The 13,397-nt window shown below is 41.8% G+C and overlaps 1 protein-coding gene across 4 annotated transcripts in view; it reads right to left on the reverse strand.

Annotated features, from left to right (window-relative positions):
- Positions 1 to 13,397, reverse strand: part of usp36 (ubiquitin specific peptidase 36) — a 68,073-nt gene that overhangs the window by 16,710 nt on the left and 37,966 nt on the right. For all 4 annotated transcript variants that reach the window (XM_038776624.1, XM_038776623.1, XM_038776626.1 and 1 more), the window contains 4 exons: positions 10,705 to 10,805; positions 9,565 to 9,703; positions 6,378 to 6,977; positions 337 to 449 (listed from right to left, as the gene is read on the reverse strand). In XM_038776624.1, the coding sequence (XP_038632552.1) occupies positions 337 to 449; positions 6,378 to 6,977; positions 9,565 to 9,703; positions 10,705 to 10,805 (953 nt within the window). The remainder of the gene's footprint in view (positions 1 to 336; positions 450 to 6,377; positions 6,978 to 9,564; positions 9,704 to 10,704; positions 10,806 to 13,397) is intronic.

Genomic DNA, 13,397 nt, shown 5'->3' on the forward strand with positions numbered 1-13,397 from the left:
TTAATGAGAACCAAGTGATTTTATTTGAACTATTGATTAAAACTACCTAACTATTCATCTTGATGAATGTGGTAAACCACGTGATTGTATTGTCCGGACTGTACTGTATCAGACATACCTGGGCTTGTCCAGGTTGGCTCCGCCTGTGGCTCCTCCCCTCGGGGCTTCTGTATAAAAGTGGCAAGTCCTCACCTCCGGCCCCAGTTCGGGTCCAGAGGCTGGAGGCTTGCTGTTTAGTGTATTAAAGCCTCAGTGAACTTTATCAACTCGTTGTGTATTATTGATGGTGTATCAATGATGTAAAGCTTTTTAGTCAGTGGTACAAATTTCTCTTACCTAGTTTTGTCTGCAGAAGATATGTGGCCTTTTTTCATTAATTTTGCTTTGTGGGCTGATGAGAGTAATGGGGAGTATGGTTCATTTTCTGTCTCCTTCCAGTTGTACGTGGCCTGCAGTTATTGACATAAATAAAAACTTGGTGGTCGAAAAAGTATCCATGAGTGCAGAAAAACATAAAAGAGGGTATGGCAAAGAAGAATCAAAAAGTTTTCATGGTTAGACAGCTAGGGAAGCAAAGTAGGAAAACAACAGACCACAAAATGTCAAAACAATTACCAGTTACTTCACAGGAAAGAACATTTGCAGTTTTAGACTAGAAATACTAGACATAAACAAAGAACAAGGCCAACAGAATAAACAATTTCTAAAAAAATTATACTTTCAGCACAGGTTTTTCAGTATCCGAGTATGGAACTAAACACAAAAGCTCTCGATAGCGGATCACTCAGTTTAATATGAAATTAACAATTCAGTTAAAAAAGCAATCCAGCAAACATCGCCTTCAGTACAGAGATATAAAATTTGGGCTTGATATTAACATTTAATTCCTCTCATACCTTGAATTAGTTTGAGTATAATGTTCCCCATGACCAAAACCCAAAGGGGAAAGTTGTCTGATTGTCAAATGTAAGGTGTGCCAGAAGACCGCCATTGGTCATGAAAAGCCCAATTTCACAGATCATGAAGAACCAGTGTTCAACTTTTGGCCCCGAAAGGCATAGGTTTGGAGATGACTGTCGCAATGATGAAAATTAGGTTCTTTCCTTAAACTGACAATTAATCTTTGATCTATATCCACTCAATCACTGGAAAGAAATATGCTTTGATCTATTCTCCAATCCAGTCATAATTCTGGTTACGTGGAGTTGCATATTTTAAAGTCAAGGGTTGGATTTTATTTTAAAATTGGGCTTGAAGCTGAAAAGTACTATCTTAAGATTTAAATGCCCGTGAGTGACCCGGGTCCCCGGGAGGCAATATTCGGGACGTTGGATCAGCCGGGGTTGGAAACGGGTGCTGAGGCAGATGTTGTAGCCTTCGCCCAGTTGACCGCCCGAAGGTAGATCCTGTTAGGGTGGAGATCAACCTCTCCACCCTGTGCCCTGGCGTGCCGAGGGGACCTGCTGGATTCATGACGCTTGAAAAAGGTCAATTTTGAACTGAGGGGAAGGATGGAGGGGTTCTACAATTCATGGGCGTTATTCATTACGCACTTTCGAGAATTGGATCACATCGAACATTAGGGGGGGTTGGGGGACTGTATGTGCGAATGGTGACTATGAGTGATTCCGAATTCTGTTTGTCATTTGTTCATGCTAACATGCAGGCTAATGTTTGGGGGTTTGGTGGGAGGATGGGATCGTTGTTATTGATATGGGGATTGACATTTCATTTGTTACTGATTATTGTTTACTGTTGGGTGTAAGTTTGGGAGAAAATGTGAAAAAAGAGAATAGAAAATATTTAAAGGAGAATAAAAAATATTTTTTAAAAAATAAATTGCCCGTGAGTTGCACTAAGTACAAATTAACACCTTAAAAAGGCAGCACAAATTTGGGAACGCCATTCCCAACTCAGGGGAACCTGCAATGATCAACAGTGAAGCACTGGAATACCACATGAAGCTAAATTTTTCAAAGTTTTTCTTTATTCTCCTCCTTTTTCCCCATTTTCTCCGCAATTTACACCCACCAACAATAAACAATAATCAGTAACAAATATGTCAATCCTCATATCAATAACAACGATCCCATCCTCCCACCAAACCCAAAACATTCACCCACATGTTCACATAAACTGACAAAAAGGAATCAGGAATCCCCACAGCCCCCATTAACACCCATCGCCCCCTCCCCCCACCTAATGTTCAACACGTTATCCAGTTCTTGAAAGTGCATAATGAATAATGGCCATGAATTGTAGAACCCCTCTGTCCTTCCCCACAATTGAAACTTAACCTTCTCTAGAGTCAAGAATTCCAACAGATCCCCCCCACCACGTCAGGGGACAGGGTGGAGAGGCTGCTCTCCAACCCATCAGGATCTGCCTTCGGGCGATCAACGAGGCGAAGGTTACAACATTTGCCTCCGCACCTGTTTCCAACCCTGGCTGGTCCAACACCCCGAATATGGCCTCCCGAGTGCCCGGGTCCAGTTTCATGCGCACCACTTTAGAAATTATGCTAAAAACCTCCTTCCAGTAATCCTCTAGCATGGGAGAGGACCAAAACATATGAACGTGGTCAGGGTGGTTAGCCCCCCCCCAAACGCATCTTCTACTCCTTCGAAGAATCGGCTCATCCTTGCCCTCGTGAGATGTGCTCTGTATACCACCTTCAGCAGCATCAGCCCCAACCTCGCACACGAGGTGGAGGCATTCACACTCCGGAGCACCTCACACTAAAACCCATCCTCCATATCCTCTCCCACCTCTTCCTCCCACTTTGCTTTGATCCCTTCCAACGGTGCCTTCTCCTCCTCCAAAATAGTTCCATAGACCGCTGACACAATCCCTTTCTCCAGCAATGTGGAGGCTGGCTCCTCCGGGAAGTTCTGTATCTCCTTTCGAGCAAAATCTCGAACCTGCAGATATCTAAACATTTCCCCCTGCTCCAGCCCATACTTTGCTTCCAGCTCCTTCAATCCTGCAAACCGACCCCCAAGAAACAAATCTTTTAGTGTCTCAATCCCCTTCTCCTCCCGTTTCCGAAAACTTCCATCCCACCTCCAAGGGTGCCAGCTTATCCCGGAATTTTTAAAATAATATTCCACCGGAAACCCATTGGGCCCTGCTACCTTCCCCGACTGCATCCTCCCATTCGCATCCTGTATCTCCTGCTCCACTATTGCTCCTTCTAATGTAGCCCTGTTCCCCTCCCCTAACTCCAACCCATCTAGAAATTCCTGCATCTCACAATCTCCCCCGGGTGGATCTGACCTGTACAACCTCATAAAATTCCTCAAAGAGCTTGTTAATCAGATCCGGTGCCACCACCAACTTCCATGCCCTATCCCTCATCTGTACAATTTCCCTTGCCGCTGCTTCCCTCCGGAGCTGACCTGCTAACAGACTTATCTCCATGTTCGTAAACTGCACCCCTTGATCGCCTCAGTTGGCGCACCGCCTTCCTGGTAGATAGTCGGTCAAAGCTCGCCTGTAGTTCCTTCCTCTTTTCCAACTTGGCTGGGTCCCCATCCTCTTGCACAACTCCTATCCACCTCCAACATCTCATCTATTACCCTCTGTCACTCCAACCGCTCCTCCTTGTCCACCCTGGCCTTAAACGAGATCACCTCCCCCCTCACCACCGCTTTTAGAGCCTACCAGACGACCGCCTTTGACACCTCACCCGTACAGTTGAAACCTACATATTCCTTAATTACCTTTTCAATTCTGTCTCAGAACACTTGGTCCCCCAAAAGTCCCAATTCTAATTTCCACCCTGGTCTCTGCGCTACCCACTTCTCCAGCGCCATATCCACCCAATACGGAGCATGATCTAACACTGCAATTACCAAGTATTCCGACCCCTTAACCCCAGCCAACAAAGCCTTCCCACCACAAAGAAGTCGATCCGCGAATATACCTTGTGGACTGCTGAGAAAAACAAGCACTCCCGCTCCTTCGGGTGCAGAAACCTCCAAGGATCCACCCCTCCCATTTCCACCATTAGTACAGCTAACGCCTTCGCCCACCCTGATGGGGCCAGCGAGCGCGGCCGTGACCTGTCCAACCTTGGCTCCTGCACCAAGTTCCAGTCCCCCCCCCCCCCCCCCCCCCCCCCACTATCAGCTTGTGTGTGTCCAAGTTTGCGAATCACATATTGTTCCAACTGGGGCCATATGCATTTAACAGCACCACTAGCCTCCCCTCCAGCGCTCCTGTCACAATCACATATCTACACCCCTGATCTGCCACCACCTTCTCCATCTGTAAGCATACTCTTTTGCTGACCATTATCGCAATCCCTCCAGCCCTTCCGTCAAGTCCAGAGTGAAATACCTGACTCACCCAGCCCTTTTTTAAGTCTCACCTGGTCCTTCACCCTCAAGGGAGTCTCCTACAAAATTGCTACGTCTGCAGCCCTGCTCTCACCTCACCACCGTTTGCTAGCTGACTTTAGTTAGCTAGCGCGGGTACTTTAAGTTAAATAATGCATGTTCAAAAACCCAATAAAAAATTGCACCAGAAAAAAAATAATCTTTATGATTAAATACTTGTTTTTAATGAGGTAGAATTTGTAAGACTTTACAGGAGTAACAGAGCACTTGCAGGAGGCTCCTTCAACGTTTGTTGGTTGTTAAGCACCTAAAATTGAACTGGACTCCACAAATGTTTCTTTTTAGTCAGCAGACTTTACTTTTCTTGTTTCTATCTCTCTGGATTATTGGAGTTTGTTGTAGAGCTCCTTTCAACTCAAAATTCTAAACATCAGAATTAAATACTAGGTTCAATTCTTGATGCAAAATTAAGTAAAAATGGCAACTTGGAACAGTTTGGTCCAACCTGTTTAAGTTCGATGATCATTGTTCACATGACCAATCATGCTCGTCCCATGCTCCTGTCATGTTGCCCTATCCTCTTACCTCTTTCCTTCAACTACCTAACATATTCTGTTTCCATCACAAGCTTATGTAGTGTAGCCCGATGTGTAAAACATTCATTTTGCTCTTTCTTAACCCAACATTGAATTTTGTATTCGTCCCATTTCAACCATTGGAAAAAATATTTTTTGATCTACACCCCAATCCCTTCATAATTGTTATGTAGAGTTAAATATTTGAGGATTAAGGACTAGGTTTTTTTTAAAAATTGGGCTTGAACCTAGAAAGTAATAGCTTGCATTTAAAGATGTGGCCCTTATGATTTTGCACGGGGTTAACTTATTTTTACAGTTTTGAACAGATGGAATGCAGTCTCTCATACTTTGTATTATTAAAATAAATAGGTTAATGTTCTTTGATATAAAATGAATTTTAATTAAGCAATTACTGACATCCAATGAGTAGTGCTTTCCCAAATGGGTACAGTTCACAAAATATGGAACGAGGAAAGACAATTTGGTCCATCTCATCCATTTCTTTTCCCCTTGTCCTCTCCAGTCAAGTACAAATCATCTAGTCAATGATGAAACTTAACCCATACAATCTCCCGAGGTGCAAGCAACAAAATACAGATAAACAAAATAATTTTCAATGAAATTGGCAGTCACATTAAGTATTGCTATTTAATCAATCACAGTTTTGAAACATTTGCAAGCTTCAGCGTCATTTTTCTGTCATTCCACAAAAAATGTAATTAGTTACTGGCTTTTTGTAAACTCCTTAATGCCAAATCAAGGAAGACATTCATGATGACAGCACCAAGTTATCAATACGCCACATGCAACTGGATCTGGGTTCATGCCGCTAAATAGCTCACAAAGTAATTTTCAAACTCAATAGTGTGTTATGAGACACTGAATAACAGCTGGTACTGGTCATGGAAAAATGGAGATGGAAGGATTGGTCAAGTAATCCAAAACATTATCCATTTTCCGGTAGAAATAATTAAGCCAGGACACATTCCCTGATATCAATGAGCGGAAAGGTTTAAAAATAGGTGGAAAAATAAATTGGGGGGGGGGGTCTGGCATTACCTGGAGTTTATAACCATCAATAGTGTGATGAAAATTTAAGATAATGGATAAGTTATGGAATCTACCTCAATGAGAAGAATGAAGGTGAAGTTTCTGCCTGTGGCGAGGCTAAGAGGAATCACCCAGTAACCAACTTAATATCTAACAACGTCAAACTTGCAAATGCTTGGAACAAAAAGCTAGTGTTTAAAAATATATATTTTCCTAATAACGGAAAGGCCAAGTACTATCAACATTGCATTCACACAATACATGGTTCAGAGGTGGGCACACAGACATACACACAACTGACGTGATTAAATGTTAATTTATACATCGTCTTTGCACAACAATGAAGTTTGAGAGAATGTATCTATATTTAGATTTACCACAATTCATCCACCCCACAACACACACCCACCTTTTTGGCTGACAGTGCGAGCCTCTTAGCTGGAGGTGGTGACATTGTGCTGGATTGCTCTTCTGCAAGCAGCTGGGGTTTTATCTTGGACACTCCCTGATCCTCGGCACTACTCTCAGTCCTCTCATTAGCCGAGCTGTGCGTTTGTGATTCCGAGTCAGACTCTTCAGGCTCCGAATGTTGGTTATTCAATCCGTTTTTTGTAATATTGCTCCCATTCAAACCACGCTTGGGGCTGCCAAAGTCTTTTTGCTGGTTCTGGGTGTCTTCTTTTCCTTTCTGCTCTGGTCCATCAGTTGCCACCACCAATGACTTGAATGAGGTAGATGCAGGCAGTTCCTTGCTTTCTGGTGCAGCTGCCTTTGCAATTTCTGTTCCTGATGTTCTGCTGCTACTTGAACTATTCGCTGACTGGCCCTGAGAGGATTTTGGTTGCAGCTGAGGTAAGGATTTTTTAAGCTTCTTCAATGATTCATCGAGGAAATTTGGTGCATATGTTGGTTTCGCTGGAAGCCTGGGTGACTGGTTAATGTTGTTTCTCGAGACTGACACACCAACATTCCCAGAAGCTTGCAGTTTTGCTTGCAGATACTCTGGTTTCTACACAACAGGCACAATCAGGAGAATATATTTTACATTAGCATGTTGGACACAGGAACCAGAAACACAATTTGAAAATTTGCACACGACAATGAATTGTGTGGGCGGGGGTGGGTTGCTGGTGGTATCTAAAGGATGCAAGGGAGCATGGGTGGCTTCCATGAGAACAAATTGGCCGGCTGCAAGTTTGTTGCCACTATCTTAGCCCGGAGCCATTTATCTGTACACTGGATCAGGCGCAATTGCTACCAGCCCACAAGTGGCAATAGTTTATTAATCGTTAAACGGTTTAATTATCAGAGGCCAACTGGAATTTTCCAAGGTGGGATGCTGGTTAGTTTTGGGAACATGGAAACAGTTTGCAAGTGGCCTCCCGGGAGGGGGGGGGGGGGGGGGGGGGGGGGGGGGGGGGATGGGGATGATTTGGGGTCAGCGCTCCGGGCAGTCTTTGAGGCTGCCCATCATAGAAATACAGGATTTACAATGCAGAAGGAGGCCGTTCAGCCCATCAAGTCTGCACCGGCTCTTGGACAGAGCACCTTACTTAAGCCCACGCCTCCACCCTATTCCTGTAACCCAGGAACCCCACTTAACCTTTTTTGGATACCAAGGGCAATTTAGCATGGCCAATCCACTGAACCTGCATATCTTTGGACTGTGGAAACAGGAGCATCCGGAGGAAACCGACGCATGCATGGGGAGAACGTGCAGACAGTACCCCAAGCCGGGAATCGAACCTAGGACCCTGGAGCTGTGAAGCGACTGTGCTACCGTGCTGCCCCATCTACTGCATAGCTGGCCACAATTGCCCTGAGGATTGAGTCCTATGGCTCAGCAATAGTCAGTGACTTCTTCAGGATGCAAGGTGAGAAATCCAAGAAACCAACCCATGTAATGCCTTTCAAGTTCATTTAAAGTGAAAATGTCAATTCCTAGACTCTGCAACTCCTCCAAGAACTGTAAAATCATTTAAGAAAATAAGCTTGTTCAAACGCCCATGGTGCGATCTGTCGACTTTCAATGCTATTTTTTTTAAAAACATTCCTATATGGGATTTTAATAGTGTGCCAATTTAATTTGCTTATTGTTTATCCTAAGCAGCCTGTCTTTGTGCATAAGAAATAAAAAACATCTGTTTCATGAATTGATACCATTTTAAAAGCAAATGAGTGTAACTTCTGCATCAGTGTATCTATAAAGTCCAATCTGACCAATGTTTTTGTTGAAAGTGTAATATCAATCAGCTGGCCACTAATGAGTAATATAGTCCATGGAGTTTTTCAAAAATGCCAAAAGATTCTTGGTTGATCCTAAAAATGATGCAGCTTATCTTGATGGATGGGGTGGGAAGGTAATGTCTCCCTTGGACAGCTGCTTTGCTTCAGACAAAAAAGCAACAAAATCTGTAATATTCTTTACATTTGTGTGATAGGTGGTTTCAATTGTGAAAAATCGTGACATCTCTTCATCAAATTTCAGATTTCAAATCTAAGAAAATGTATAACCAAGAAAATGTATAACCATCACCCCTAATCAAGATCTTTTTACTGAATGTCTGATAAAGTGAAAATGCCAATTTCCAGTGTAAAATTATCTTGCAAGGGATTACATGGGTTGATTCCTTGCCTTGTGCTCGGAAGGCATTAATGCCATCCTTTGAAAAGACATGCAAAATGTGACATTACACCTCCTATAACGGAGTTTTTATTCCAAAATTCAATCAACAGAGGGCACTACGAGGCTAATTTGCCTTCATCCAAACTCTGAGCGAGAGCGAGAGAGAATGATTCTTTGTTCCTTGCATTTACATTTCAGGTAACCAAAAGCCTGCAGTGTATCTATTACTAAAAGTCACAACATTCAAAAGGCTCAAAACACTCCCTCCAAACAAACATCGAGGAGGTGAGAAGGGAGTAAATAGTATTCCACCATCTCAAGCCAGTCCATAACAGTGGCATACCTCCATAAATATCCACTTTAATGTATAAAAGGTCCAAACTGAATGTAACAGAGATCTGGAGGTGATTTTAGCACAGATTTTGCACCTTCAGGTGATCCATTGGATTTTCCCATCTGCTGTGTGACAGTTTTCCCTAATTCTATTGTTTAATAAGTCTGATTAGTAGCTGTAACCAGAGATATAAAATGTCAGAATTTATTTTGCCCATGAGCTGAAGAGGTTGAACGATTACTGTATTATTTCCGATATGTATCTGTAAAATGAGTCACTATTCACTCCACAGCTCCGCAGCCCACTACCTCAAATTACTCTGCTGTTCATATGGACTCTGGACTTGCTCCTGGTGCTGGGACTGGCATAAAGCACCTGGAGTGCATTAGAATCATAATACCTTTTTAAAGAAATACTTGGGACAGGTTAGATTTTCTTCTCCGCATAGTCAATCTAATGAATTATAGAAGTTCCATTATAGCTGGTTCTTTGGCCCATTGTACCAGTGGTGGCTCTCCCATCTCTTCAGTCCCATTTCCTTGTGCTCTCAGTCACACTCAATAATAATTCATGATACGAGACATCATAATTTCTTACAATGGAACATGCTATTAATTACATTGTTAACAAGCTGACCTTTGTCACCTGAGGTGAGCCCAAATATCCATTCAGCATCGGTTTCTTGGGCATGGTTGTGCCATTGCTGGTTTTGACAAGAGACTGTATCGAGTTGTGCTTAGACATATCATCTACACCACTCTTAGAGTTTGGAATTCTTCAGGTGAAACAAAGAATCACTAATTAATATTGTACAATGTTACAGAAAATATCAAATGAACAGAAGCACTAAATAAAACTGGCATTTGTTGAGAAGCACAACATATTATGGACATAATGAGTGGGCCATTGATTATGAGTGTCAGATAAATACCAACACGTATTGCAATGGTTTAATATCCTTTTTGCGATCATCAACTAAGTAGGCAAATCTATCATTTTTAGAAACAGTTCGCTTCAACTTTTCCTTTGTTTAAAATACCCTCTTTGATTCATTGTATAGTGACACTATTATTCAATCGTTCTAGAATAAAATTTGAAATTACATTTAAGAAAACAAAGATGTATCTGCCCACTACCCATCTTGATTATTGTGCCAGAAGTGTTCATCATTTCCCCTTAATTCGGAGAACACAAATGACTGGATTTCTCCCTGGCCTATGGATATAAATCAACTACGGGCTTGCATTCCAGACTCCACTCTGACAAACTACCAGGAAGTGCAAAACAATGACAAAAGATGAGCTTTCATCAAGTTTTTTTCCTCCATTCATCCTTAAACTAGGACCAGAGACACAACAAAGCATGAAGTGAGATGGTAAAATTAAAGAAAAATGGGAGGAAGGGGCACAAATGAATGAAGGGAGAGGAGTATATAACTTGTCCTCTCCTGAAAGATTGAGATAATACTCTCCTTCAACACACTTGAATATTTTCTAATATTTAATCATTTTTCTAATCCACTTCCACTCGGTCTGCTTTCCATTTATCCTGATTTACACCACCATAGCTTTCTCCCAAAATTGCCAAAGCCTGACATGCAAAGGTTCATTCATTACCAGTGCCATGTTTTAACTTGACCCCAAATAACATTATCACTGACTAAATTCCAACCATTACTTGGTGATTACACATTCAAATGATACCATTTGTAGAAACGTTGTAACCAACTATTGAGAGAGGGAAACCCCATTAATAAAAAAATGCAACAACACTCACCTCAAGTAGAAAAGCACATAAGCCTGTTGGTTTAGCACCACCTTAATGTTGCTACAGTGAACCATTGAATCATTCATCTGATACCATTGCCCATTACTGGCCTGAAAGAAAATAACAATCAACAATCAAGTCTTGTAATCAATGTAATCTGAAGCTTTCATTATTTACTAAAATTTGTTTGCGTGATTTTTATCAAGTTACTGTTAACCATAGTGTATATTTTACTTTGGATTAAGGAGGTTGCTCTCTTTTTTACAATGTGATCAGTGGACATACAAACATAGAAAATAGAAGGAAGACGCCATTCAGCCCTTTAAGCCTGATCCGCCATTTATTATGATCACGGCTGCTCATCCAACTCAGTAGCCTAATCCTGCATTTCCCTCCATATCCTTTGATCTACTTCGCTCAAAGTGCTATATTTAACTGCTCCTTGAAAACATGCAATGTTTTGGCCTCAACGACTTCCTGCACTAACAAATTCCACAGGCTCACCACTCTCTGGTTGAAGAAATTTCTCCTCAGCTGTGTCCTAAATTGTCTACCCCATATCCTGAGACTGTGACCCTTGTTCTGGACACCCTCACCATCAGGAACCCTTATAGGTTTCTATGAGATCCCCCTCATTCTTCTGAACTCCAGTGAATACAATCCTAACCAACTCGATCTCTCCTCACACGTCAGTCCCACCACCCCAGGAATGTAAATGCTTGCTGCACTCCCTCTATAGCAAGAACAGCATTCTGCAAACATCTTTCATTTTCCAGTACATCCTCAATTGATCACCCGAGGAAGGAGCAGTGCTCCGAAAGCTAGTGTTTGAAACAAACATGTTGGACTTTAACCTGGTGTTGTAAGACTTCTTACTGTACTGAAAATAAAAGTGCAGATCCATCAATATCTGTGAAGAGAGAAGACTGAGTTTTGTAGAGGGATCACGCATTTTGTCCATTTCTTTAGAGCTGGATAATCTGTTGTGTATTTCTATTTTATTGGGTTTGCATTTCATTTTTAATCACAATGTGCCACTGAGGAGCATTATACTCAAAAGTATCTGCTTTGAATATGATTAAATCCCATGCAAGATTTTGACTATATTTCCAGGGGTTTTGTAAGGGAGGACTTCAAGAACCGATGGACAATTAACAACCAAGATAATTGGGGAACAGGAAAGCAGTTGTTTGTGTGAAGCTATGGCACTGAAGTCTGATGAAGGGTTTCTGTTTTGAATGAATAGTTAACAGCATTGAACAGGGGATAACACATTTTGTTTAAACAAACCATGCATTGCTTTAACTGATCTGTACCAGCAGAAAACCTTTATTTTCTGATATTGATAGGAAGTGGTCTTAACTGTTGATTTTAATAATTTTAGTGGGGCTTGGGTTAAAATATGTTGACAGGCAACACGATGGCACAGTGGGTTAGCCCTGCTGCCTCATAGAACATAGAACGATACAGCGCAGTACAGGCCCTTCGGCCCTCAATGTTGCACCGACATGGAAAAAAACTAAAGGCCATCTAACCTACACTATGCCCTTATCATCCATATGCTTATCCAATAAACTTTTAAATGCCCTCAATGTTGGCGAGTTCACTACTGTTGCAGGTAGGGCATTCCACGGCCTCACCACTCTTTGCGTTAAAAACCCACCTCTGACCTCTGTCCTATATCTATTACCCCTCAATTTAAGGCTATGTCCCCTCGTGCTAGCCACCTCCATCCGCGGGAGAAGGCTCTCACGGTCCACCCTATCTAACCCTCTGATGGCACTGAGGTTTCAGGTTCGAACCCAGCTCTGGGTCACGGACTGTGTGGAGTTTGCACATTCTCCCCGTGTTTGCGTGGGTTTCGCCCCCACAAGCCAAAAAGATGTGCAGGCTAGGTGGATTGGTCACGTTAAATTAGAAAAAATTAATTGGGTACTCTAAAAAAAAATTTTAAATTTATGTTGACAAGAGAATGTGATTTTATTCATGTCTGCCAGCATCACGAGGAAACATGTCATTTGTTTGTAATGGAATGTAACCTTCTGAGGTCTAAGGAAGAGTGGTTTAGTTTACAACATTAAGTCAGGGGCTGCAAAGATGGGGTGACAAGATGATTTGCATCCTATAGCCAACAGAAGGGGTTCATTTGGACCATTCCAAAAAGGGAAGTGCTGAATAGTGAGTTGCTGAGATAAAGCTTGGTGAATTAGTGCCCTTGTTGCCACAGTTTTACTATCACTTCAATTATATACTTCTGATATATAGTTGATCATTACTTTGGAGACAGAATAAAACAGACTTCAGCTGTGTTTCCAGCGTTCAAGGAATCCTATGCCTTTTGAGGATACAGTATCCAGGCTGTCTTTATTGCTTTTTGTTCAGTATATCTACATGTTACTTAATAAATTTTGCATAATTTACAAATACTCATCATTTGTACCGTACAAATCAAGCACAAGAGGATCCTAGGTGTTCGAAATTAAAATGTTGGACCTTACTTTTTCCTAATTGGAAGGGTTTTTATACCTGGAAACCCTCAAAACGTTAAACCTGGTCTAGATTAATTTAAAAACATTTTTAAAATATAAGTTTTATTTCTGAAATAACAGTCAGCCTTGTCTTGGATGTGGATTAGTTCTATCATTTCTAAATCAGGAACACGCAATAAAATTACATTCAGGTTAGAACTCCAATAGTTAGTA

Source organism: Scyliorhinus canicula, chromosome 18 (assembly GCF_902713615.1).
Source record: "Scyliorhinus canicula chromosome 18, sScyCan1.1, whole genome shotgun sequence".
NCBI classification, from domain to species: Eukaryota; Metazoa; Chordata; class Chondrichthyes; order Carcharhiniformes; family Scyliorhinidae; genus Scyliorhinus; species Scyliorhinus canicula.